The 26156-nt window shown below is 52.8% G+C and overlaps 2 protein-coding genes across 2 annotated transcripts; one reads left to right on the top strand and one right to left on the bottom strand.

The window, feature by feature from the left end:
* Positions 1-7947: 7947 nt before the first annotated feature.
* On the bottom strand, positions 7948-11612 carry ATP5F1D (ATP synthase F1 subunit delta). Its single transcript, XM_044455974.1, has 5 exons — positions 11403-11612; positions 9832-9985; positions 9286-9374; positions 8917-9045; positions 7948-8102 (listed from the first exon to the last, which is right to left on the bottom strand). Exons 1-4 carry the CDS (start codon positions 11538-11540, stop codon positions 8923-8925), a joined length of 504 nt encoding a protein of 167 aa, XP_044311909.1. The 5' UTR covers positions 11541-11612; the 3' UTR covers positions 7948-8102; positions 8917-8922.
* A 350-nt stretch (positions 11613-11962) lies between these two features.
* On the top strand, positions 11963-15433 carry FAM174C (family with sequence similarity 174 member C). Its single transcript, XM_044455975.1, has 3 exons — positions 11963-12689; positions 13363-13479; positions 13981-15433. Exons 1-3 carry the CDS (start codon positions 12409-12411, stop codon positions 13982-13984), a joined length of 402 nt encoding a protein of 133 aa, XP_044311910.1. The 5' UTR covers positions 11963-12408; the 3' UTR covers positions 13985-15433.
* The last annotated feature ends 10723 nt before the right edge of the window (positions 15434-26156 follow it).

Below are 26156 nucleotides of genomic sequence, written 5' to 3'. Positions count from 1 at the left end.
ACGCGCTTTCTTGGCCGGCCGCGGTGGGAACCTGGCCGGCGGCCAGCGCGCTCTGTGCCGGCTCGCCGGGCGCGCCGCGGCCGAGCAAGGGCCCCGGGGCCGGTGCGCGGGGGGTATGCGCTGCGCCGCGCTGCGCAGCGCCCCGGGCGAGCGGCGGTGTCTTCTCGGCTCATCCCGCGCGATCCGGCCCCCTCCTGGCTCAGAAGAGAAGAGATGAGGGCCGGGCGTGCCGCGCGCGTCGGTTCTCACTCCCGCGCAGTTGTGCCAGCCGGGCACGGCCCACCAGCCGCTTCCAACGCCACGCCAGCAGGGCGCCTCAGGAGCCGCGCCCTGCCCCGGCCGCGGCGGCACCTGCCAGCCCTGCCCGTCGGATCCCACAGCGCAGGACAGGCTGGGGCCGCGCCTGACCCTCTCGCCCCTGCTTGCTCCCCGCAGGAGAGCTCCCTGGCCTGCAGGCTTGCCACCCGTGTTGCGACACAAGAGAAAGAGGCATGGGGAGGGAAGAGGAAAAAGAGGCACCCACCCCTCCCCATTCTAGAGCTCCCTCTGGCAGGCAAAGGTGGGACACGCTGGCTGTTCCTCCAGGAAGGCAGCTCCCAGGGCATCTGGCTCTCTGCCCCCTTTCAGTGACCCTAGGGATAATGACCAGCCCAAGGTCAGGTTCAAATTGGGGTCTGTCTCCCCAACTCCTGCTGTGACCACTAGGCCGCATTGCCTGTGCTGCACCTGTTGCAATCTGGCCTCACCAAAGCTGAGCCTCAAAATCGACACCTGGACTCAAGTCTGGGGAGTGTGAAGCATCCCTGCGGCCAAGAAAGTGCCTCTAGGAACATGCAGAGCGCCAAGTGTGGACGAGGGAAGCCACAGGGGGCTGTGATGTGCAAGGCACAGCAAGACACCCATCCGGGGTCACACTTTTGTGGACCAGCAACAATGCTTGGAGAGCTCAACCAGTGCAGGGACTATTCTATAATAATTATTAATTGCACTGGAATATCCCAGCTTCTCTCCAAGGAAATTTGGGTGGCGTGCGTGGTTCTCTGGCCTTTACCTTCACAACAACCCTGCAAGGCAGGGCAAGGCGGAAGGATAGTGGCTGGCCGAGGCCACTTAATGAGTTTCCCAGCCATGTAAAGTGTGGAATATCCAGGTTCCCCCCAGCACCGTGGCACTCAATACACTAATGCTTTCGGCAGTACGGTGGGATCAGGGCCTCTCTGAACTGGGCAACACCTGGGAGAGTCCCACATACCCAGATCGGTCCACATTGCTCCCCCCATCCTGCTTGCCTCTGGTCTTTGTGCTTTTCCCTTGCTCAGCTAGACTGCAAGTGGACAGGGAAGCAAGAAGGAGCTGTGGATTTCGGCCGTGCATGGTCCTGGGCTACACAACCCAGGTTGTTTCTGGTCAGGTCGCTGCAATGCTCTTCTGGTGTCAGAAGGCCAGGGGCAAAAACGGCTGTGAGGGGGTGTTCCACAAGCCAAGAATTGTTTCAGGCTGGGACTGGGGATACCGACGCTCAGCTTGGTCCATAAAACCGGCCCCATGGAGCACTGCCAGCATCCACTCCCACAGGACATGCAAGCCTCAGAACCCCCAGATGTGGCATGGGGGAAAGGAAAAGAAAACCAGGGTGCAGGGAGAAGACCGAAGCCGCTCAGCTGCTCCTCTGCATAACTCACTGCGCACGTTCCCAGGCCTGTGGGAAAGACACCCAGACACGGTTTTCGGTTGAAACCACAGCGCCGCCTACCGGCTGTCTTGGATGGGAAGAATCCACCGAGGTGAGCAAAAGCCCCGAATGGACAAAGAAAAGGATGCCGCGCCGAATTTATATGCTGTAAAAATAAGGTTAAATAAATGTGATGCAAGTTCCCTTCCATCTTTTTAGAAAGCCATCTAAGCAAGGCGGTCCTTGAAGCAATGTTAAAGCCAGCGTGCCGGCACGGGGGGCAGGGGGGCATCTGGGCATTGCCCTGGCATCCTGGGAGATTTGGGTTCCAGACCCCCCTCATCCATGAAGCTCTGTGCATGACTTGGGCCAGCCCCTGACTCTCAGCCTGGGCTACCTCACAGGGTTGTTGTGTGGAAAAGCTGCCATAGAATCCTTCCAAGAAAAAAGGTGGGCTATAGAAGCATAATAACAATATGAGCATAATACAGATGGGGTGGCCTCCAGATCCAGTTTCTGGACCTCAGCATTCAGCTTCCAGTGCTGTTAACAACAGTTTACTGGGCATGTCTAGAATTCCACTGGGAGAGGAAAGCACTCATAAACCGAAAACCAGCGTTCAGGGAGTGACACTTTCAGGCAAGCTTGTGATAACGCTAAAGCATTTGTAGCCTTACCCAACCCGGTTCCCCCCAGATGTTTTGGACCACAGCATCCAGCTTTCCTGAACCTTGGTCCTGCTGGCCAGGGCTGATAGGATCTGTAGTCCAATGCATCTGGAAGAAATCAGGTTGGAGAAAGCTGCCCTTGTGTAAGCTAACTCTGTTCTCCGCAATCCCAACAACGACCCTGTGAGAAAGGCCAGGGCTATGAGATTCCTTCTGCACAGCACGAAGGGCTAAACCTCTTCATTCAGCAGGATTCCCGGCAGCTGAGCAGTCACTTGAAACAGCTGCCGAGCGCGGGATGATTCGACAAGCCAGTCCTGTCCCACATGCCGAGAGCGGAGCCCTTTCTCTCAAGAGTTAATCCAAAGCCGGATTAATCATTACCCCACGGACCAACGGAGGGACAGACGGACGGACGGACGGACGCAGGAGGGAGGCAGAGTTGGAGGCTGGACATTGCTAGGATTCTGAGCTCCGGAACACACCACCTGTCCCCCAGCCGGCTGCATATCTAATCCTCCCACTTTGTGATATAGCGATTCATTCATTAGGGACGTGTGCCGGGCCTTCAGAAAACATTAGCAGAGACAAGGAAATGCAGAGCGAGTATGGTTTGGACTTGTTATGTAAATAATCGGACACTCCTACTGCGGGCGGAGAGGTTTATCTACCAAGTCTTTCCCACAAGGGCATGCAGGCAGTCAGGGCTCTGTGTGGGTGCAGGGGCACAACTGAAAGCCTCTACACTCTTCCCAGAACCTGCTAGGCCTTCGCTGCCTCCGGGGGCACACACAGAGTGCATTTCCCAGGGGAATGGATCCTCTCACTTCCGAAAAGAGCAAACTATTGATGTGGATGTCTCGGAGCTTGCCTGGAAGGCCCATGCCCCTGCGTTGGCAAAGTCTCCCCTGGCCAGCAAAGGCAGCTAGAGAATTCCGGCTCCTTGTAAGGGACGGGTTCCTTGAGTCTGGTTCTGGGATGGCTTTCTTTCAACCACACCTACGTGCTCACGCCTCTGGGTGTCACACCCTCTTTGGGGCATCCATGTGCACCCTAGCATCAAAACTCCGGAGAGGCCTGCTCGGCCCTTGCCTGGCTCAGTGGCCTCCTGCCCTGGCCACTGGCCCATGGCTTCCTGCAAAGGGGAACCTCCAGGGCATGTGGAGGCAGAGCCAGGGCATGCTGGAGATGTGCTTTGGCCCGGCCCCAAAAGGACTCTTCCCTGGGAAGGCCCCGCTGAGGAGACAGAGCCTTATAAGGAGAACATGGGGAGAGCGGCTGCGCTGTAGCCCCGTGCCGTGCGGTCTGGAGGGCTCCGAGGAAGAGAAAGAATTCCCAGTACAACCCCCTGGCCTTCCCTTCCCTTCCTCTCTGCCTGCCAGACTGCCACATTCCACACTTCATACCTCATTACCCAGAGAAAAGCCATCTTAGATCAGCCAGAGTGGGGCGTATCACTTTCCTGGAAACCAAACAGCACAAGACAAGCAAATACTAGTGGGACTGCATCGAGGGCAAAGGGTGGGATTCCAGCTCCTTGTTCTTGCCCTCTCGGCTGACCTTCGCGCTGTTTACACAGACACACCCCAAAACTCCAAGTGTTTCAGTTCCAAGCACTCTCTTGTCAAAATAGATGGCTTCTGCACCTGGGGCTGCCTTCAGCAGCTGGCACTGTGCGAGCGCTGGGAAGGGGACAGGTGAGAAGAGCCGGGCTCAGATTAAGAGCAAATAATGCTTTTTTGTTCCCCGCCCTGGGTGACTGGTGCTTCCTTGCCTTTGCTCTTCCTTCCCTGCACAGCCGGGAAACTGAGCAGCCAACCTTGGTGTGGAAGATTCTGCTGCCTTGGGGTTACAGAGGCTTTGGCCCCCCATTTCGGGCCAGTGGGGCACAAAAACTGCTGAATGGTGTGGTAGGACAGCCCGTTAGCCACCCTGGGCATGGCTTAATGCACGGAAACCTGATTCTATAGTAAAGGTGGATGCGTGTCTGTCTGTCCGTCCCTCTGGTAGCACTATAGCATCAGCGTCTTGAGCCCAAGACCCCTGAAACACGGCAGGCAACCTAAGGGGGCCACCGTGGTGGGATTTCTGGAGCTATTCCATTTCTAAAAGCATTTGAATTAACGACAATTGGAACGTTGGCGAGTTTGAAAGCTGCTGTACCGGCTTTAGTCCCTAGGTGGCAGAATCGCTTAAGCGGCACATGGTTTAGTGATCCATAGATTGAAGTCAGGCGAAACGAGGAGGGAGGGGGGCAGAATTAGATGTCTCTCCCCTGCCATGCCCCTGAGAGGAGGTGGCCTTCCCTCACGGCAAGAGAACGGGAGTTGGGGGTGCGTCACCATGGCAGGGTATTGCCCTGTGGTGCCAGTGGGCTTGGCTTTGCTCAGATGGGGAGAGCACACCCACCTGTTTCCTGTAACCCTTGCTGCATCGAGCAAGGCCTATCCGCCAGAAGTGGGTGCATTTGTTAGCAAGAACATAAAGGTTCCGGATGGAGGAAGGAAGGAGCTACTTGTAGATCAGGGACAGACCCTTTGGGCCTACAACTCCCATCAGCCATTGTTAGCGGAATTACAGAGAATGGGAGTGGGGACCAAAACGTATAGAGGGCCTCAACCTGCACCCACCAGGTAAGGCTGCTTCCTCTCTTCAGGGCCGAAACCTTCGGCCACCTTTCAGCTTTCCTGGGGACTGCAGTGTTCCTACACCACAGAAGGGCCAAGCCAATCCATTTTTCCCATTTCCAAACCACAAAGGCATTAAATGCAAGGTTACAGGATGCCTTGTTTCAAGAGAGCAGGGAATCCTGATATTGTAGAATGGGGCTTGACATTCTCATCATCTGACTGCCTCCTGACGCTGAAATAGCTTCCATTTTTTAAAGATGACTTCAGCATCCTTTCCCATCCATCATCGTGCCCTTTGGATGCGTTGGATTACAACTCCCATGAACTCCTGCATGCAGGTGCTCCCTGAACCAACTCCTCCCATCTTGAAGGGGCTATGTGACCTAGTGGTTAATCCAAACCCTTTATGGCAGCCTCTCCCAGGCTGATGCAAGCTGAAGTCCACGTGTTTGCAGGGTGCCGGACTGGCAAAGCCCGTAGCAAACCGAAGGGAATACCTCCTACGCACATTGAGAAAAAAAGTGGAAAAATACAAGAGCAGAGAAGGGAAAAAAATTAAAAAGAGCCTGAAAGAGGAGCAGACGGAAGAGAAGAATCAAAAGACGGTCTGTCACTAGTTATTCCCGTGACATTTTAATTAGTACCAGCTCAGCTTTTTTTTCCGGCACACTGGAACCATTTGACCTTTAACGAGGAGGAAAGGAAGAAACAGAGGATGGGTGGGGGCTGGGGACTTAGGACACAGAACTGGCAAGAAGCATGTGAGGGCTTTTAATAAACTCCAAAGCAAGGAAGAGGGTCTTTTTTTAAATGCCCGAGCGTCTATTTTTTGATCCCTTCTTGCAGGCGGAGCAGCGAAGAGTGAAGACGACATCCCAGGCGGTGAGTCCAAATATAACTGCATCGCACAAGGATTTACGTGGGTACAACCTGCTGAGCCGGCGTCATGGCACAACCAGTGGCGTCACGGGGGGCGGGGGATCAGGGGGTGTGGGGAAGAGGAGCGTGCAAATGGCTAAATTTGGACTAGGGGAGAGGGTGGATGGAACGCATGGACTGGGAGACAGGGCCGGGGACGGAGGGCTGTTGCGGACTCGCTTCTCCGCCTTGAAGACGGATCCTTTATTTTGGCCTCGGTGTCCCCACCTTCTGTGGACCTGCCTCTCCACCTGGCCTGCTCTGGATTGGAAGCGTGTGTCGTTTCCCAGGGAAGGCCCAGGAGATCCGTGGCAAGGTGCCCACTACGAACATGTGAATGGAGTGCCAAGCAAGGATGCGCAGGGGGAACCACGCCGGGGCCGCTGGGGCTCCAGGGGCAAGCTCCCCACAGGCAGGGCGGCTCGCTGCTCTGCAGAGACGGAAGCCTGAACAGGACGTGCTCAGAGGAGGAGAGCCTCAGCTCTGCCGTTTTCGCTTCCGGGCAAAGTTCCGCCTTGAGCTGAGTGATGACACACCGGCTTGTCTTTCTGTTGGTCCAGGGCTTTCACAAAGCTCTCCTCTGGCACCATTCTGAGAACGCACCATTCAGTGCCCACCTGCCAGCTTTTCCTGCCATCCAGCCTTCGCGCCTGTACGCCGTGACGGGGAACAGGAGGGCTCAAACGTGCGGCCCCTGCCCGCAAGGATCAAGCAGCAGACGGGGGCAGCAGGGTCCCTCTGCAAGGGCTTGTGCGGCCCCTTCGTGTCCTGCCCTTGCTGCAAAGTTTTTCAAGGCAGCTCTGTGTGTTTGGCGTCCCCTGCACTGCACAACAGCACGTTCCACGGGCAACGCCTCAAGAGTCGCACGTCCGGCTGCGGAACCCGCCCAGCCCAGGTTCTTCCAGATGCTCCCTGCCCCACTTCCCCTGCAGCTGGCTGGGACCAGCGAGCGGATGGCGCCCCTCACATCCAGGTGAGCTGGTGTTTGCCCCACCTGTGCTGGCCGTGGCAACTGGACCCGTTTAGGGGAGGGCAGAAGGCTGCAGCAGATGCCTGAGCAAGGGGCTTGCACCTGGTCTGTCGGCCAGAGTGGGGTCTGTGTCCGAGAAGACGGAAGACGGGGCTCCACCCAATCAACCGAGGTGGTGAAGGCATTTTCTGCAGCCAGACCCGTCTTGAGTTCGGCCTCCTGGTCGCATCCCAAAAACTGGCACCACATTCAGGCCCCTGAATAAAGGCCAGACGTACCCTTGGGAATCTCTGGGGGAACAGAGGGAAGCAGCCAGGGGGACTCCACGACTCTCCGGGAGGTTTTCTGGCCGGTCCCTTTCGCCCCATATAGGAATTGTACACCTCGAGTAGGTACTGGAGAGTGCGTGGACCTGCCGAAGGGGCTTGCAGTTCCTGGCCGGCTACACGGCTGGGGCTGATGAGAGCTGCACTCCCATCAGCCAACAGCAGAGGTGCTGAGCTGCTTGCAGGCTGGGGGCTGGATTCCACACCAGGGAAGTGCCTCAAGACATCCTCCAGCAGGGGCAGGGCGACGATGCTGCACACACCAGCCAGATCTTCCTGCCAGTAGCCGAGGCTTAGGGGAGGAGGAAAAACAGCAGAAAGGCTGGGGAGCTGCCCAGCAGGCCAGGCCCCAGGTGGCCTGGCTCCGGCCCTGGGGCTCCACTTCCTCAGCTCTGCTGCAGAGCTTTTCCTGACGGATTGCAACCTTGGCCTCCAGGCTCAGGTGAGCACAGTGTTCTTCCCGAGGCAGCCTGGTTACCGGCTGACCAGCTCATAACATCAGGACGGTCCCCCAACCCCGTGAGTCCTGCCACCCTGAAGCAAGGCAGCACACACCTGACTTCTCCTGCGTGGCAGCACTCTGCACGTGAGGACTGCTTTCTGCTCCCTTGCCTTCCCCCACAGGGTCACCAACCACCCTCTGCCCCAGGAGAAGCAACACCGGACGGTCCTGGTTGACTCTGCACGGAAAAACACAACTCTCAACACCTCTGTTGTTAAGGAATAGAGGAAAAGAAGAGGATAAAAAATCAGAGAAACCAAACAAGCTTCAGCGCCCACCTTTCTGGGCTTTTTAATTGGTCAACGGTTAATGACAGGGCTTTACGCACACCAACTGCACCAAGCAGGGAGCAGGAGGGAGGGAGAGGATGTGTCCCGGCAAAAACAGCCACTTCTGCTTGCCAACCGCAAGACTGCCTGCAAAGACAGAGAGGAGGGTGAGGGGCAAACCTGGCTGGCGCGGGGAGATGCGTGCGGCTTTCTGCATGGAGCTGGCGGGTTGCAAGCAGTGCTCTCTGGCGAGCTGCTTCAAGGCTCAGGGCTGGAACGCCTCCAGAATTACAGGGCTGGGCACGTGGGAAAGCCAGACACCTTAGCGCTCCATCGGTGATTTAACTCACAAGCGGTGTTGCCTGTGGGTTCCTTGTGATGCACCCACGTCGGTGCTTGGGGATCGTTGCGCTGTGGGAGCCCAGCATGCAGGGGCTGTACCAGAAGCAGGCACACTTCCTGCCCACAAAGGAGAACACGAGGGGTTGTTTGACCCTCACGTCACTCACAGTAGCCGGGCTTGTGCAACACAACAGCCTCTGTGGGGCGCACAACAGGCTCGTCACAACAGCCTCAATTCAGAGGGCTGCCCATTCACGGGGTTACCTTGTAGGGAAGGTTCGAGGGTCGCCTGGCAGCCCTGCCTTGGGCCGGAAGGAGATATTCCCCAAACCCTTCAATGGTGCAGAGTGGAGCCTGGGCAGAGTTCTCCTTTCTCAGGTGCCCTGCAGGGCTGTTCTCTGCCCTGGCACACCATCTAGTGGCTAAAAGCTGACACAGGTGACACGGCCCACTTCCCTTTAGGACAGGCCTGTAAGGTGGGCCACTGTTTTTAGAGCGACTGCGGGGCTGAGCTGACCGGAGGGCGGTCACCTGCCTCAGCGCTGGGCCTGGTCGGCCCCTTGAGATGCTGCACAGCTCGAGACTGAAAGGAGAACCCCAGCAGGAAGCCGTCACTCACCCTTCCTCACTCCAGAGCCTTCACAATGGCCTCGCTGGCTTCCACTTTGATCTGCGCTTCTGCCTTCGCTGCTCCGTCCGAGGCTGCTGCCAGCTCCGACAAGGCCTTTTCCAGGTTCGACTTGGCTGTCTATGAACAGGGGAGGGAGAAAAGCAACTGGAATCCGCAAAGTGGAAACGTTCTGTGTTGGCCCCTGGCGTGAGAAGGAGTCTTGGCACACGGTTTAACTCTTTCACATCCTGCAAAAGAACCCCCCCACCCCCACCCAAGGGCCTCCAAATACAGAACGCAAAAGCCGTCCTGTGCATCTCTGGCCAATGAACAGCACAAACCGGGACGGGGATTCCCAGAGAGGAAGGGAGCACGAACCGTAGCATCGAGTTGATCCAGCAGTGCCACTTCCTCAGCTAACAGCTGGACGGAGGAGTCTGCATTCACTGTGACAGAGCCGCTGCTAACTGCAGATGGGAAATTGCAAAGGGAGAGCAGAGTCAGCCTCTTCCAGAGCCAGGTACCGAGGGTGCAACCGGATACACGCTTGCCTAAGACTGTGCCCTGAAATACCAAGCCTTCCAGACCATCTCATAATTGGTGTCCGCTGAGCACTTCGGGGCATGTGATAGACACAATCCCAAGAAAACAATGTGATAATAAAATGAGCACGGAATATAAGACAGTGGGAAGGGGTTTAAAACAACCTACACCAAAACCAGCACTCCATCAAGCCAAAGCAATTGTGGAACAGCACGGCGGCTTGCGAGCCGGCCTCGGATTTGGGAGGCCTGGGTTCAAGGCCCCAGCTGCCATGAGGCTCACTGAACAACTTTGTCTTGTCATGGATTCCCTTTCTGAAAGGAACCTGTGCCCCAACCAGGCAAGCTAATTCATCCAGTTAATTGTGATTGCCCCACATACCGAAGTATTTTGTGGAAGAGCCATCCTCAGCAAAGACAGTCACAACTCCAGGCTTCAGGACCTGCAGGGTAGGGACGTGGGAAGCCAAGATGCCAAAGGATCCGCTCAGGGTGGGAACGTCAACTTGCTTCACGTTGGCTGCGTTGTAGAAAACCTGAGAAGGGGTGGGCAGATCATCAGGCAAGGCTGAACTGAGCAAAAATTAACCCCAAATGCAAAAAGATCAAAGGGGGCCATGAAATCCAAAGCTCTCTGTCCCGCCTTTCCTTGGGATGATCCATGAGAGATGGACAAAATGACTTTCCGTCAATAAAACAGGCGCAGCTTCCAAACCTAAGAGCCATGGATCGTGTCCTCCTCTGGGGTGAGTAACTGGAGGTTGCACAAGCTTCCCCTGCTCCTTACTCAATCTTTAACTGTGCCTTCCTCCCTGATCCCTGGTAGCCCCAGGGTGCTGGATCACCAGACCCATGTTCCCCAGCCAGGTGTTCATCACAGCCAGCAATGAACCATGCCCCTAGAGGTTCCACAGGCTGATCCACTGATCCTTCATCAGCCTCCCTCCCACAAGCTGGTAGTCTCCAGCCATGTTGGACTACAACTCACATCAACCACAGCTACCCAGGGCCTTCCTTGCCCTTAACCCATGGGTCCTCCAACGACGGCTCATGGGCCGGATCCAGCCCGCCATGCTGATTTATCCGGCCCACATCAAAGCTTTTTCTCAGAGCGAGTCCAAAAGCTCTGAGCCGGCACAGGCGTACTCAGGGGGACACGGCCGCAATTGCCGTCATGCTCATGCAGGAAAGACGGTGCAATCGCCGTCATGCTTGGGGCGGGAGATGGCTGCGATCACGCCCGCCTTCCCTGCACAGGCACGATCCCCCATCTGCCCCCCCCCCCCAGCACAATCGCGGACACTGTAGCTCTGTCCCTTGAACCGGGACATGCTCTTCCCACCTCATCCCGGGCTTCTGCTGCGGCCCAAGCGAGCGGAGCAAACACGCTTTACTTTTTAAATGATTTCTAAAAAACTGAATAATGTCAATTAATTTTACTTTGACATAACTTTAAATGCATTTCAATCTGGCTTACTTTTAAATGCATTTCAATCTGGCTTAATTTTAAATGCATTTCAATCTGGCTTAATTTTAAATGCATTTTAATTTCCATTATTTTAAATTTATTTTAATCGGTTCTTCAAATAGGCACAGGAGTTCGTTCTGTCCTTCCCCCCTTCAAACGGCCGCCCGGCCCGCGGCAGTCTGCGGGACCGTGAACCGGCCGCCTTTAGCCCTTCGGCGGAGCCTCTGCAGCCGCCGCAGCGCAGCGCCGCTCGCATCCCTCCCGGGGCGAATGCGCCGCCCGCCCCTGCAAGCCCCCGAGCCGGCCGCCTCGCCTCGCCGCGCCTCGCTCAGCCGCCGCCCCCTCGCCATGACAGGCCGCCGCCCCCCGCCTGTCAACGCGCGGCCGCCCTCGCCGCGGCGAAGGGGCTTCGCGCGGGCCGGGGCGGCCGCGCTGCCACTCGCCCCCGCGGCCACCGGCGGCCGGGAGGCGGCGGCTCGCCGTACCTGCGAGGGCGAGGCGAAGGTGAAGGACATCTGCGCGGGGCCGCCCGCGGCCGCCGCGGCCGCCTCGGCGTAGCGTCGGGCCGGGCCCCGGGAGCGGCAGGCCACGGTGCGGGCGAGGACGCGGCTGGCGGGCAGCATGGCGAGCGCGAGGACTGGCCGCGAGGGCGCGGAGCTGCGAGAGGAAGCCGCGGAAGGTCGACGCGGCCAGGACTACTGCTCCCGGCAGGCCGCGCGGGGGGGGAGGGAGGGAGGGGCGGAGATGACAGCTCCCGCTCCCGCGCCAGGGAGGCGCTTCCCACAAGGCCGCGCGCGCCCCTCTCGCTCCCGTGGCGCTTTGCGCGGCAGGGCGGCTCGCGCGCTCGCTCACGGCCCCCGTCCTCGTGCCTCCCGTGATGCACTGCGAGCACGCTCGCCCCCCCCCGCCCCCGCAGGCACGAACACAGCCTGGCACTGCATTTCCCAAAAGGCTCCGCGGTGGTTGAGCGCTCGCTCGCTCGCTCGCTCGGTCGCCCCACGGGGCTGCATGGGCGGGTTTTTCTTTAATGCGCTGCGGCCGCCGACACACGTCCGTTGCTTCCCTCCACGCCTTTTCACCTCAGAAATACCCGCCCTTCCATAGCACCTCTCATAAGAGAAAGGAGTCATATTCAAGTAACTCGGGACTACGGAACTAGAAGTTTAGAGTAACTTCACCAGTCACGTGAGGCGCAGCCTTTTGCAGGGAGGCGCTACTTGCGCGGCAGACGCGCAGTCCCAGCGGAAGCATACGCGAGGCCGAGGCGCGTACGTGCAGAAGACCCTCCCGCGGTCGCCGGACCCTCGCGCTGCAATGCCTCCGCTGACCGCCACTGTCCTTCACGTGCTCTAACGGGCCCGGAACTTCCCGTGTCCGCTTGAGGGCGTCGACCGGAAGCCAGTCCGGTGCCGCACCGGGTCCCCCGTCGCTACTTCCGGCCGGGCCGACTTTCCCTCGCAATCGGCTTTTCGTTCCAAAGAGAGGAAGCGGATGGCGGCGTTGTGCAACGTGGTGGCATGTCTGGCGCTCTGGGCCATGGCCACGGCGCCGCCGCCGCCGCCGCTGTCCACCGCGACCACGGCGTCGTCGGCAGGCCGCAAAGGCCAGGACAAGGCGCAGGAGCACCCCGCCGCCGCCGGCGGGCCTAGCCCCACCACGGCGTTCGCGGCGCCCTCCGGGCTGGGGCTGCCGGCGCTCCACCGCGCGCTCTACGTCATCGCCGGCGTGGCGGGCCTCGGCCTCGTGTACTACCTCGGCAGACATGCTCTGAGGTGAGGGAAGCAGGTGTGCGTGGGCCCCCAGCCAAGACTTACCTGTAGCCAGTACGACGAGAGGGGTCCGACCTCGCGAGCTTGCCGATAAAACGAAAGGAAGGGAAAAGGCTCGGCACGTGGGGCAGACGTGGGCAGAGGGAAGGGGAAGGCGAAGCGCCAAAGTCAGGACATGTGAGGAAGGAGGAGCGGGGAGGGAGAAGGAAGAAAAACGATAAGTTAGGTGGTATTGAAAATGCAAGGATGAAAGAGAAAGGGCCGTGCTCTGTAGTTTGGACAGTTCATAATTTGGAGTGTTTCTTATTAAAAAAAAGTTGGCTGGGGAATGCTGGGAATTGTAGAATATTTTTCTGTCTAAGCATATATAGGATGGTACCCTTAGACTTCAAGATAGGGACTCATCAGCGATATAGTATGTGTATAGTTGTTGTGTGCTCGGTGTTGTAGGACTTTTTTCTGCCCAGACATGAATAAGATCGAACCCTTCTTGTCTTTGGCCAGTCCAGTAATGTGGTAATTTTGTCACATTGGTGCAGTAAGGGTGACCTGGCCTTTTCCTTGAAAAAAACCTGGGGTAGCAGTTCAAGCTCAGAGCAAATAACTGGATGTCAGTGTATAGAAGGATGAGAGGTTTTGGTGCGTTGCTGCAACTGATGATAAACTAACAACTTAGGACTAGAAAACCTCCGCGGAAAAAGTATGGCCTTCTCTCCAACTCTGATGATCATATGGAAATGGGCTCTCTGGAGAGTGATGAAGATACGGTCTTCGAAACGAGGAATCTGAGACGGTAAGTTTCAAGCTCTTTCTTGTAGGGCTATGAAGTAACACCCAGCTCCTTGAGCATGATGGAATCATGTGTTTCATAAATCAGAAGGGACAACAGAAACACCTGCATTGCTCCGTGTGTTTACCTGGGATTGAGTTTTGATCAAATCAGCGGGACTGAACTGCCCAGTAATCCATGCCTGGAATACTCCCAATTATTGTACTGAAGATGCAACAGACACCTGGCATGTAAAATTCCACCACGGAAGAGTGCCTGGTGTTCCAACTGTCCCTCTTGGTGGGATGAGAGGTGCCTATTAAGGTTTTAATAAGTCAGAACAAAAGCAAACAACCCCCCCCAATAAAGAATCAGGTTTCTTATGTATGATTTAAATACATGCATCCGATGGCAACACATGGATGGCTGCATTCTGCATGCCAGGAAGGATCTGGAGCATCTCTGAGAGTAATCCTCCACATAGAATGCATTACAGAAGTCGAATGCTTTGGTTTTGTTTTCTAGGTGATAATGGGACCAATATCACGGCTGGAGAAGGAGCAGAGCCACCATCAGAAGCTCCCTTTCTCAACTCGGTGTTCTTTCTGCAAAGACCAAAAACCCTATTCTATAGATTTCTTTCCCCTGAAGCTTCTTGCATTGCTGTTTGGCAGCGCAAACCTTTCTCTTGAGGCTGTGGGAGAGGAGAGCTGGCATCCCCTCTCGCCTCTCAACTGACAGGATGAATGTAATTGGTCGCACATCGAATCACAAAGAAAATGAGGGAATCTGGGGGGTCAGATGGGTTGGGCTGCCTTCATACAATCCGAACCACTGTGGAACAAGAGGCCAAGGTATGGAGCCTGCAGCTGTGAGGTCCAGCAGTGGCCATTTCTGAGCTGGTGCCATCTGCTGTTTCTTTGAATGGGATTTTTATTTTTAAGGAGGTGGGATGATAGATGAAGTCCTCCTGGCTGGCCTCTTCTGGAACTTGACATGGACTTGCTTTTTCCGAGCTGTGGTAGCAGCGCCTTTAAGCTGCTGCAAGTCTGTTGTAAATGTTCTTGAAATGGGCCGCATGCTGGGCAACACTGAAGGAAAAATCCACCCAGGGAGCAGGTTGCTTGGGTATCTGGCAATTTCTGAAAGTTTTCCCCCCGCCTTTATTGGTTGATCTCATCTCAGGTTCGGCCTCAGTCTGCTGAAATTAGTAGTAGTAGGCTTAATCCTCTGGGATATTGAGCAGCTTGTCTCCCCAAGGGTGGGACACAATGCCACGAAGAATTGCTGAGCAATTGGAGAAACATGTTTACATAGAAAGGGTGATACTGAATTTTATGGGTGGTTGTAGTGAAAAAAAGGAATTCTGCTAGAACTCTGCCTGCATCATAGCACATTGTAATACCACATCACGGTTTAAGGGGTGTTGCAGACAGGTTGGTATTAAGGTACTTTTAATTAAAGGCTTGGCACTTTGCCTTTCATCCTGGATCAACTGAAGAAGTTGATCTAGATTAACAGTGTTTCCCTCTTAATATCTGCAGCTCCTGCCTGTTTTGTGCCATGGCGTGCTGCAAACAGCTGGTTTTAAAACCGTTTTTGAATTTTCTGGATGGGATAAACTTGGATGAAACTTTATCCGCTACCAGATCTTTGACCAATGAAGCAACAGTTGTGTCTGTGTTAAATTCTCTCCCTGCCTGCCTGCCTGCCTGCCCTTGGGACTCAAGAAGGAAGCAGGATTTGAGTAACAGAATGGTGTGGTTGACATGCATACTGGGGTGGTTGTGTGGGATGGGTCACTTTTAAATAATTCCAGGAAGGTATTCTGCAGATTACAAATACAAGGCAACACATTTTAATCCTGGTAAGTTGAGAGAACAGTTGTTTTCTGAAACTGATGTGATGTGAAGCCCTTTTTTAATTTGGAGAAAAAATATCTCACAAATGTTTAACAATAATAAACATTCCAGCATTCCTTGGGTTTTCTGTCTGAAGCATAATTTTCGAAATTTAGGAGAGTGACAGGTCTCTGGAGATGCGTCACTGGGTGGGGTTATATTGTTAACCTGTTCAGCACTGCACAGATGTTACTGGTCAAGCATGCCTTTTCTGATTTGGTGTTCTCCAGATGTTTTGGGCTCAGTTCCCATCATTGCAGATTACAGGCTGCTCTGGCTGAGATGGGATTTACAGTACCAAAGGCCAGAGTGTGCAGAGCTGGTAAACATTGTTCTCGGTAATAAAACCCCTCACTGCTATCCCCTGTACACCCAGGACAAAGTGGCACTGAACTCAGCAAGGCTTGTTTCTGAGTAAGGCCGTGCAGGGAAGAGCAATCTTTAAACCAAATGTTTGTGAAGAACTGAAGTACGTTTTGCAGGAGTGACTAGAGGCAGTATTCTCAGCCTAGTCACACAGTGTACCTGCCAAAGCTGAGACACATAAAGGGGCCCAGAAGGGGAAGGAGGAGAAACCCAAGGTTGTAAAAACCTTCAGCTCCACAAAAGTGGCCCAGCCCCCATGCACAGGTGTCTCCCAAACGGGGGTGGTGGAGGGGTTCTCAAGTGATCCAAACACAGGGAGGGGGTAGTGAGGAGGTGTCCATTTGCCTCACTCCCTCACAGAGTTGCCTCCCTGTGTTCCCCCACTGGGCGATTTGCAAATGGCTGCCCCAGGGCCTGCAGGGAGATGAGAGCCCGGGCTTTCAGGTCATTTCAGATCTGACTCATCACGGCCACCCAGCACCTGCTCCTGGATGGAAGAGGAGGGTTTGTGTGCTTGGAGTCTGTTCCCTGATTCCTCCTGCCCTCCAGAAGCAACAGGTCTGTTGCACAACTCGTCTGTGATCTAGATGACCGTGAGCATGGTGGATTTATTTTGTTTAATTCTTGCGTTTATATCCCACATCTGGCCCACCATGGCAGCTTAAATGGCCTCCTCTGTTTTTTGCCTCCCAAACCCTGTGAGGCAGAATGGGGCTGAACACCCGTGGAACTTGAACCTGGCTCTCCTCCCTGCTCAGAGCTCCAACAACTACACCACACGTCTCATTCCATTTTGTCACTGTGTCCAGTACCAATGGGTACGCCGGTCTTCCACTGATTTATCCAGTTCTCGAAGCCAGAAACGCCTAATTCTGCAGCTCAGTCTTTCTCAATCTGATGGCCTCCAGATTTGCTAAAAGTGCCCTGTCCGTTGTTCCCGGCCAACTCTGGAAAGAAGACTATTTGTGCTAATGAGGAGCTGGAGGACTGTGAGTTGTATTCATTTCTGGGACCCCAGTCCTCATGCTCAGAATTCTGTTCCTTCCAGGTTTGTGATTTGCTTCAGGTTGCCACCATAGTCTACTGAATCAAGGACTGCTTTATTTCGGTCACATCTGAAATTACCCACCTTGGGACAACCCCCTGTTCTTGTGGGGTAGCCAATTCCTTCGGTTACAAAAGAACAGACTCCCCACACCCATTTTCTCTGCAGTGGGCATCTTGGTGTAAATGTTGGACATGTTCTGAGCTCCCTGCTTGGAGCAAAAATGCCACCAGGGCTTGGTTGGCTTGCTCAGTACTCCGTCACGAGTCAGAATGACCTGGGTCTCCTTCGTCAGAGGTGAGAGAAGGGTGCTCAGGTGTGTGCTGCTGTTCCGCTGCCTCTGTGCAGGCTGGAGTGGGGCGATGGTCACCCAGTACATCTCGGGGATGCTTAGCTGGAGGACGGAGACATGGACTCTGTTCCCAACAGAGCTGACAGAGTCTGCTAAGGAACGCCACTAGGTGGAGATGCCTGTCCATACGTGCCCTGCTGCAAACCTAAGGTTAGGGAGGTTTAAGGATTCCCTGTTTGCAACCTCCAAAAATCTGGGATTTTTTAAAAAGCTAAAGCAGTTTTCTGAACACGCTTTCACATTTGAAAGTGCACACTTCCTTCCAAAATGGCCTCTTCGTGCCTTAGCCTAAGGGGACGGTGCTCATTTTTGTGTCCAGAAATGTGCGTTGTCCCTGTTTAGCAATGAAAAGAAGCAGCAGCTGGCATTCAGGGCGGAGAATGAGGCGGTAATCCAGAGCATCTGGGGTTTGTGTGTGTGTGCGTGCACAAAGTTGGATAAAGCAAAAGAGAGGTGATGAGGAGAAATGCCTGCTTTCATCTTGCTATATGGGAAAGATAGTGGGTTAAAACACTGGTGGTTAGCTAGTCAGTTTTAAGACATTTTGGATTCCTTCCATCTGCACCATATTTCACACATTTTCTACACAGGTGCGCATGTGCATACACTCAGTGCTTTGCTCCTTGTGCACAAGATTCTTATTTTTTATGATCAGGAAAAATCTTATAGCTCAGAGCTATTCTCTAAGCTTCAAAGGGGTTTTTACTAATCATCCTAATGAGGTCAGGGGAGACCTCATCTTCCCCCATTTTAAAAAGAGGTGGGAGTTTAAAAGAAGACAATAGTTAGGTTGTTGCAGCTCTCCATTTCTGTCTTTGCCGATAGTTGTCTAGAAAAACAGAGGCATGTTTAGATTTAACCTATCCTTTCCCCTCCCCTTCAAATCTTTATCCTTTTTCTTTTTTCCTTTTAAAATGGACAGAAGATCTCTCTCCTGCACTCAGCCCATCTGCAGAATTTCTTTCTGCTTGTCAGGAGAACAAACATAAACTGCTGAGAACTGTCAGAATTAGTGTCAGGGTAATTGTGGAGGTTTGCTGGGGTTAATGCACCATTAGTGATCGGATCTTGTGGAGCTAAAAGCCAGCAACAGACAGGAGACTAAAGAGCTGGTTTTGCTATTTCTGTGCTCCCTCATGGATGCTCCTTAAGTGTGGGGGGTGTGGGGTGGGTGTGGGGGAAAGAGGGAAAGGAAGGCCAGCATTGCTAGTCAAGAGAAGCCATCCATATTTGGCACGAAAGAGCCTCATATTCTCTGGAAAACGAAATGGCCCTGATTCTAAATCACGAAGTATTTGCATCGAGAGATTAATCAACTCTCAGTGGGTCAGCTGCAGTTGATTAATCCCAGTTTAGTCAGGCCTGGGTGTCTGCTTGATCCCCAGTGCTGGTTGTGAGTGGCCACCAAACCTAACATGCCGAGAGGAATGTCATATCAGTCTGTACATTTTGCAATTCCAGTTGATTTCAGTAGTTTCTTCAATATGGTCTATAGACCGATATATCTGATTACCATCTTAAAATATAATTCCATGACTCCAATGCAGTGGACTCTGTTCCATAAAAACTTATGCTATAATTAGTCTCTAAAGTTGCCTTGGAAGCCACAGCCACATACATATTTAAATAAAATAAAGCCACCGCTCCAACAAATATATTTTCATTGGTGAAGGCAGCATTTTAAATGGGGAAACTGAGAATTTAAGGTGTTACTAGTTTATTTGCAGCAATTATTTTCAGGGGTAGGTTTAAATTAGTCCCCTTTCCCTAGAAATGTGTCATCTCTATTCTAGATTTTTATTTAAGAAAAGTATATGCCACATTTTAGCAGTCTCCAGAGGGAGCTTGCAAACGTAATTAAATCTGAAGAAAGCATTTAAAAATATTAAAACTTCAGTTTTATATCAGTTCTCCCCTGCATAAGGAATGCAGGCTAAAAAAAAAAAAACAACACAGAAAGCAATTGCATGCAAGCCATCTAGCTTGGATGCGCAGAGTGGAGAATGACACAACTTTCAGTCTGAAATTATTTTCTCTTAGGAGGTCAACAAAATCCTATAATGATCTGTTGGACCTTGGGGTCTCAGAAGTATGCTGGGAGAGAAAAGGGGTGCCCAGAATGTTTCACCATGCTAATAGGGGAAGTTTGTCCAGTTGCAAGTGATATGTTGGCCACCTGATGAGAAGGAAGGACTCCCTGGAGAAGACCCTGATGCTGGGAAGGACTGAAGGCAAAAGGAGAAGGGGACGGCAGAGGATGAGGTGGCTGGATGGGGTCCCTGGGATGGTTTTGGGTTCCATGAAGTCCCTTACCCAGCCTCTGGTGTTTGGCAGTATGCAAAACCCATACGCATTTTAAATAGTCTCTTGAGGTTTAGTTATCAGCCGTCAGGTCTTCAGTCCTGGAATTTTTCACTGCTTCAATAAGCTTCGTGACGGAGTGTGGATTTGAACTTGGCTGTCCCTGGTTCATGGCTGAACTCATTTATGTCACTGGCTCTCAGCTGGCCAACCAGAAAAGGAGCTCCATGCACCTGCCCAGACCTTGAGATTGTCCTCAGGGGTCCTTCTCTGGGAGCCCCTGCCAAAGGAAGTCTGCTGGGAGGCTACTAAGAGCAGGGTCTTTCATGCTGTGGCACCCCAGTTGAGCAACAAGCTTCCCAGAGAGACTTCCCTGGTGCTTGCTTTGTGCTCTTTCTGGTGCCACTTAAAGACCTTCCTGTTTTACTGGGCATATTATTCTTCTGTTGTGTTTACGTCCCACCATTTTTCCTCTTGCAAGGAATGCAGGGTGGCTCATGTAGGTCTCTTCTAGCCAGTTTTATCCTAACACCCCTGTGAGGAGTGTCAGGCTGAGACTCTGTGACCGGCCCAAAGTCACCCAGGGCGCTAGTGGCCATGACCATGTGGGAGCTAGAACTCTGATTTTCCAGTCCAATGCTTTGACTGCTGTACCAGCTCTATTTCCATTTGTTTTAAATCTGTTATTGCATCTGTCATCTTTATCCAGCTCTTAGATTTATTTTTTTTAATTGTTCCATACTGTAGTTTGAAACATTTTAGGCTTTTATACCGCATCTTGTGTTGTGCGCTGTTTTTAATTGTTGATCACTGGGGCGAGGAACGCTTTCCTCCGGCTCCAGCTGGTCCATCAGCTGCGTCCTTACCTGGAGAGTCACTGCCTAGCAGTGGCGATTCATGCTCTGGTAACCTCCCAGTTGGATTACTGCAATGTGCTCTCCATGAGGCTGCCCCTGAAGACAGTTCAGATACTTCAACTGGTACAAAATAGAGCAGCCAGGCTGCTGACGGGGACTGGGCATTATTCTCACATAATGCCAGTCCTCTGCCAGTGCCACTGGCTCGCAATTGAAGTCCAGGCCCAATTCAAGGTGCTGGTTTTGACCTATAAAGCCCTAAGCGGCTTGGGACCAGGATACCTGAAGGATGGCCTTCTTCCTCGTAGGCCCTCACACCCCCTAAGATCCGCAGGAGAAGCCCTGCTCCGGGAACGCTCTCTAAGAGAGGTAGAAAGACCATCAACTTGGAGCAGGGCCTTCTCTGCCGTGGCGCCCAGACTCTGGAATGCACTCCCCAGAGAGGTGCACCTGGCACCGAGCTTATATTCTTTTCGGTGCCAGGTCAAAACCTTTTCATTTAATTGTTATTTTAAAAAATAATTTTAATGTTTAACAGTCACTTTTATTTAACTTAATTAACTTACATTTTTGGGTTAATTGTTATTTATCATGTTAAGATCATTGTTTTATTGTGGTTGTTTTAATGACTGTAAGCTGTCCTGAGATGCTATGCATAAGGGACACTATACAAAAGTTTCAAATAAATAAATAAATACAGAGAGAAAATAAATGAATAAATACATAACATCTGAGTTGGGGCTCAGAACCTAGTTATTTATTTATTGGATTTATTTCCTGTCCCATTAGCCAAAAGGCTCTCTTCTCTTCTGGCTCTCTTCCAGAAGGGTTGCTTGAAGCCATGTACGGTTCAAAGGGCAACAGATTCAGCACGTCCGTTTCGCTTTCTCCCATGTTCAGATTTTTAAAAGCTCACATTTTCCCTCTCTATGCCCTTTATAAACCGTGCAAATTTTGCTAAGCTGTTGTGTCGCTATTAAGGATGAGGAGTCTGTCAGGCAGGCAGGCAGGCAGAGACAAGCAGTGGCAACCGAGGTCTCCGAGGATCTGGTCGCTCAGATCCCTGGGCCTGGGCGGGCAGATGGGTCAGCTCTGTTTTATCCAGACATCCAAACCTCACCTACTTTTGCTCCCTTTTCTGAAGAAATATGCCCCTTTCAGGAAGGATCTATTAGCAAGCGATCCTATTAATAGATAATAGCATTAATAATGTTATTAATAATAGATAATAATCTATTAATAGATTAATAGATCATAAGGATCTATTAGCGAGCGCCTGCCAGGCAAAATCCGCACCCATCCCTAACTCAGGGCGAAGGTTCTGGATGTGCCATGGCGGGAGCGGAGTGCCCACCCCGCAGGGCCGCGAGTTGCTCATTCGAGCCACAACACCTCTCCGCACCACACATCTTGGCCTTTCCCCATTTGATGTGCAACTATTAAACGCAGCGCCGCGGGCAGCGACATCCAAGGCCTCCCGGTCGCCATAGGAACCAGAGCCTCCTGCTCCGTGTGCCCGGGTCTCGGCGGGCCCGGTTCCTCTGGCTGTGCTGTAATCGCCTATGAAGTCGGAGCAGGGGGAGGCCTCCCGACAACCCCCCCGGGCGGCCGTGAAGCCGGCTGCTCCCAGCCTAAAAGCGAGACGCTTTTCTCTGCCCCATTTATCTTCCCCGCAAGCTGGGAAGCTCAAAGGTAAAGGTTATTGGAGTCAAAGCACTCGCTCCCCCCTGCCCGTTCTGGGGTGGGGGAACAGCAGAGGCTTTGACAGCAGCCTCGCAGCGCACCCCGGCTGAGTGTTTTTAAGCGTCGGCCACAGAGACTGTGTGGGGCAAGGGGCGGGGAAGGCTGCCGGAAGGCCACAAGGAGGGCAGGAGAGCGGTGCACAGGGTGCAAAACCCTCCAGATCTGCCCCTCCGCCTTCCAGGCATCGCAACGCCTCTCCTGAGACTGGGTCACGGGTGCGAAGAGCCCTCGGCTCGCGTCAGCGGCTGCCGTGTGGCTTTCTGCCCTCACACCAAGGAGGTTCTGCACCCCGTGGGATGTGGCGTGGCGTGGCGTGTCTCGCCCCACGTTCCAAACGGAAAGCACCACCGGGCGCTTTGACTGCAGGCAACTAGGTCAACTGAACGACGCAAAATACAGAGCAACCGGACTCTTCTCCAGGCAAGACAACGCATTGGCCGTGGTGGGTGATGTTGGAGAACAGAACATGTGCAGAGAAAACGTGCGAGCTGTTTGAAACGCCATGTTTTTCCCTCCTGCTCCTCCCCCAAAGAGCACTGCTCTTTGTCATGTCTAGATGGTTGACTGGAGCGGCATCGCAAAATCTTACACATTTTTAAAATGTGGTTCGTTCGATAAAGCCGAATAACCTTTCTCTAAGCTGGCAGGACTACAAATCCCATCACTCTCAGCCAGCATGGCCAATAGTAAAGGATGACTGGAGTAGCAGTCTGAAAAAATCTGAGAGCACCAAGTTTTAACTGTCCTTGCTTTCTTTAAAATTTGGGAGATGGTTCAGCTGAGGCCAAAAAAAAAAAAAAGGGAAAAAAAGCCTTTCCTCTCCTTTCACATCTGGGTGAGCTGGTCTTCTCATGTCAGGATCTGCCCCGACATTCTGCATCCTTCCTACAGTGTCTCTGAGCATGCCAAGAGTGCCTGTCTCCATAAAGAATGAATGCGGGAACTTCTCTTTGCCAGGAAGCATGCTAAGTTCCCTACATGGTCCTCTCCCCGGGAAACAGTGTGGTGTAGTGGTTAAGAGCATGGGACTGGGACTCAGGCAAACTGGGTTCTAGTCCCCGCTCAGCCATGGAGCCAACTGTGTGCCTTTGGGCCAGTCACAGGCTCTCAGCCCAACCTACCTCACAGGGTTGTTGTTGTGGGGATGAGATGGAGGAGGAGTGTAAGCTGCCTTGAGCCCTTTGTAGGAAAAAGGATATAAATCGAAAAATTAAAAATAAATAAATAAATAAAACAACCCATATGTATACAGTGGTACCTCGGCTCACGAACTTAATCCGTTCCACGATTCTGGTCGCGAACCGAGTCAAATTCCCCCGTAAGGTTCAATGTAAATAAGGTTAACCCATTCTGTAAATGTGTTGTTTTAATTGCAAAAATTTGAAGCAAAGTGACAAAGAAGAACAAAGCACAGTACTGCAGAACACTAAGGAAGGTGGGGGGGAGGTTACTGTTTGGAGGGAGAGTCCAAACGATAATTGTGCGATCACAACGTGGACCCAATGCGGAGTTCACGGCCTGAGGCAAATTTTTTCCAGAAATGTCTGTTTGCGACCCAATTTGGTCATGAACTGAGGCGCCCATGAGCCGAGGCACCACAGCGCACTGGTGCCCCGTTCCCCCCGAGTGCTGGGGGCTGCACTGTCCGGTACATGCATCTTGCTTGCATTCGTGAAGAGTCCATGCGGGTCAACTAGAAATGGAGGGGGGCAGCTCTTCCGCAGTCCTGTCATGGATAAATACCTCTTGACAGGTGGGAGCAAATTTGACTGCCCCCCCATCAATCGTGCCCCATGCCGACTCGCTGATTACCCCTCCGTCGATTCCCAATAGATGTTGGCCAATAATTGGCTCTTTTTTAAAATCAGTGCATGGAGGTGCTTTGTATGCAATTAAGATCAAGTGCGCTTTCTTGGTGATTCTCTCCCATTTAACCCCTTTAATCCCCCTTTCTTCTCATCACCTTCCCTCCATCCATCCAAACCACTCTGCACCTGATTGATTCCTGCAGGGAATGGGGGGGGGGGGCGGTTTCTTTGGTAGTTCAGGGCTTTAAAAAAGGAGTGGACATGGCTAGAAGGAAGCCTTGTGCCTGGCTGCAGCTGAAATCGAAATGAAGGCCCCGCTGCAGTTATCTTGGATTTGGAAGGTGACGTGCAATGGTGTTCAGGGTCTCACATGGGCTGCTGATGTGATTGCATGTTCTTGTGCCTCTCAGAAACAGCCTGGACATCTCGGACCTGTTCTCAGATAGCTTTTCTTCTTTTGGGAATTCATATCGCTCGTCTTTGGATGCTAGTGGTGTTTCCAGGGCAACTTACAATAGGATAAACTTGGGGGGTTCCAACTTCACGGACAAGGGGCGAATGCCAACCCACATGGGGCTTTACCTTGGCCTTCCAGAGTTTTCCCAGGTCACTGAACAGTTCTTGCTTCTCCCTGATAACCAGTTTTTGTGTGATTTTCCTTCAAGTCCCTTTGAAAAGGGCAAAAAGTCTTTTCTGACAGTTAGTTCCTGACAGAAGATGTTTTAACGCATTAAGGGCAGCCGCAGATGATGATGATTATTAATTTCATTTCTATACCACGCCATAGTTGAGGTTTGCTGGATAGTTTACAACTAACTGTAAAACCTAAACCGTATGCTAAACAACGCTGAAATTTGGAGAATTTAAGTTCCTCCCACTGGAATGGTAAGTGCTCCAAAACTGAGTTCAACCCACCAGTTGAAGGCAGTTAACACTCAAAATAAGCAACGTGGAGTTTGATTTCTGTATTTATGATATGTGACTTCCATGTTTTGGAAGCATTTGACAATTAGCATTTGACAATTAGCACGCAGACTCACTCCATCCCCACTGTTTAGGGGTTGACATGTAATAATGGCAGAGATTCTCGTTATTACTCTTTTACTCCCCAACTTTAATTTTCTTGTAAGGAAGGCAGGGTGGGTACGCCTTCCTTTAAGCAACCCGGTAAGGTAGGCTACATGGAAAGTCGGCACATGGCCCAACATCCTCCGTTCAGCTTCGTGGCCAAGTGAGGGTCTCCCAAGTCCCAGTCCAAAAATTCGAGCAAGCATCTGGGGTCCCGTTTAGCCAAGACACCCAGCCCTGCAACACATTATGAGCAGAAGCCGGGAATCTTCTCTGGATTCATCCCCTTCGGCCGTTCGGCTGCAGCTTCCTAGCACCCCTTGGGGCCCACGGTACCAGCTGCCGTCCCCCGTCCCACCCTGTTCCCAACCGTGTCCTGGCCGGTGCCTCTGCCTCCCAGCTCGCTCGGTGCCTCTGGCACAAGCGCTTCCCAGGAGGAGATGGATGGATGGATGGGGAGGCCGCGGCCACCCAGACGCGGGGAGGAATCGCGGCATGTGAGCCAGGGAGACGTGATCTTCCAAAGCAGGGCTGTGATGTATAATGACGCCTCCGGGGAAAGGGAGGCCGCTCTTGGTTGAGAACAACGCTGTTATATTTAGACAAGGAAAAGGAGAACAGCCCTGGCGGAGGACGTGTTGGAGTACAATATTTTCTGTTTAATGATTCAGTCATTGGGTCTAATGTATTGTATTGTTATATTTAATGGTAATTTAATGGTAATTTAATGGTCATTGGGTCTAATGTATTGTATTGTTATATTTAATGGTAATTTATTATGTACTATTGTATTTCAATGTATTTTATCTGTTGTAAGCCGCCCCGAGGTTTCGGCAAAGGGCGGCATAGAAATGTTATAATAATAATAATAATGATGATGATGATGATGATGATGATGATGATGATGTTGGGCCAGCAGGAATCTAATGAAGACCTGCGGGAGACACTGTGTTTTGCCACATAAAACCCCCCACTTTTTGGTGGGGGGGGGCGGTACAGAAGGGATGGAAGGGCTGGTGAATATTTGCATGAGGGGTTACCTTTCTGCCCTTTCACCACTATTCTCCCGGTGTCTCTCCCTGCCTGTCCTTCCCATTCCTGCTTCTCTCCCTTTCCCTCCCCCCCCCCTCCCCCCCCGCTCTCCCCCCCCCATGTTCTTTCCTACCCCCTTCTGCTCTGCCCCCCAAGGCCTGGAATACACATGACTCACCCCACTGCCCTGGATCCTTGCAAACACAACCAAGCAAGAGTCACCGGGAC

This window comes from Varanus komodoensis, unplaced genomic scaffold (assembly GCF_004798865.1).
Source record: "Varanus komodoensis strain SLA01 unplaced genomic scaffold, ASM479886v1 scaffold80, whole genome shotgun sequence".
NCBI lineage: Eukaryota > Metazoa > Chordata > Lepidosauria > Squamata > Varanidae > Varanus > Varanus komodoensis.
Note: the sequence above shows the minus strand (reverse complement) of the source record. Positions and strands in the feature narration are given on the sequence as shown.

What these genes read in the sequence shown, in the direction of transcription:
- ATP5F1D (XM_044455974.1), bottom strand. Translation starts at nt 11,540, where the DNA reads ATGCTGCCCGCCAGCCGCGTCCTCGCCCGCACCGTGGCCTGCCGCTCC. An exon ending in CCTTCGCCTCGCCCTCGCAG is followed by an intron (nt 9,986 to 11,402) that starts GTACGGCGAGCC and finishes ACCCCTTCTCAG; the next exon opens with GTTTTCTACAACGCAGCCAA. An exon ending in CTCTTCCACAAAATACTTCG is followed by an intron (nt 9,375 to 9,831) that starts GTATGTGGGGCA and finishes TCCCATCTGCAG; the next exon opens with TTAGCAGCGGCTCTGTCACA.
- FAM174C (XM_044455975.1), top strand. Translation starts at nt 12,409, where the DNA reads ATGGCGGCGTTGTGCAACGTGGTGGCATGTCTGGCGCTCTGGGCCATG. An exon ending in CTCGGCAGACATGCTCTGAG is followed by an intron (nt 12,690 to 13,362) that starts GTGAGGGAAGCA and finishes CTAACAACTTAG; the next exon opens with GACTAGAAAACCTCCGCGGA.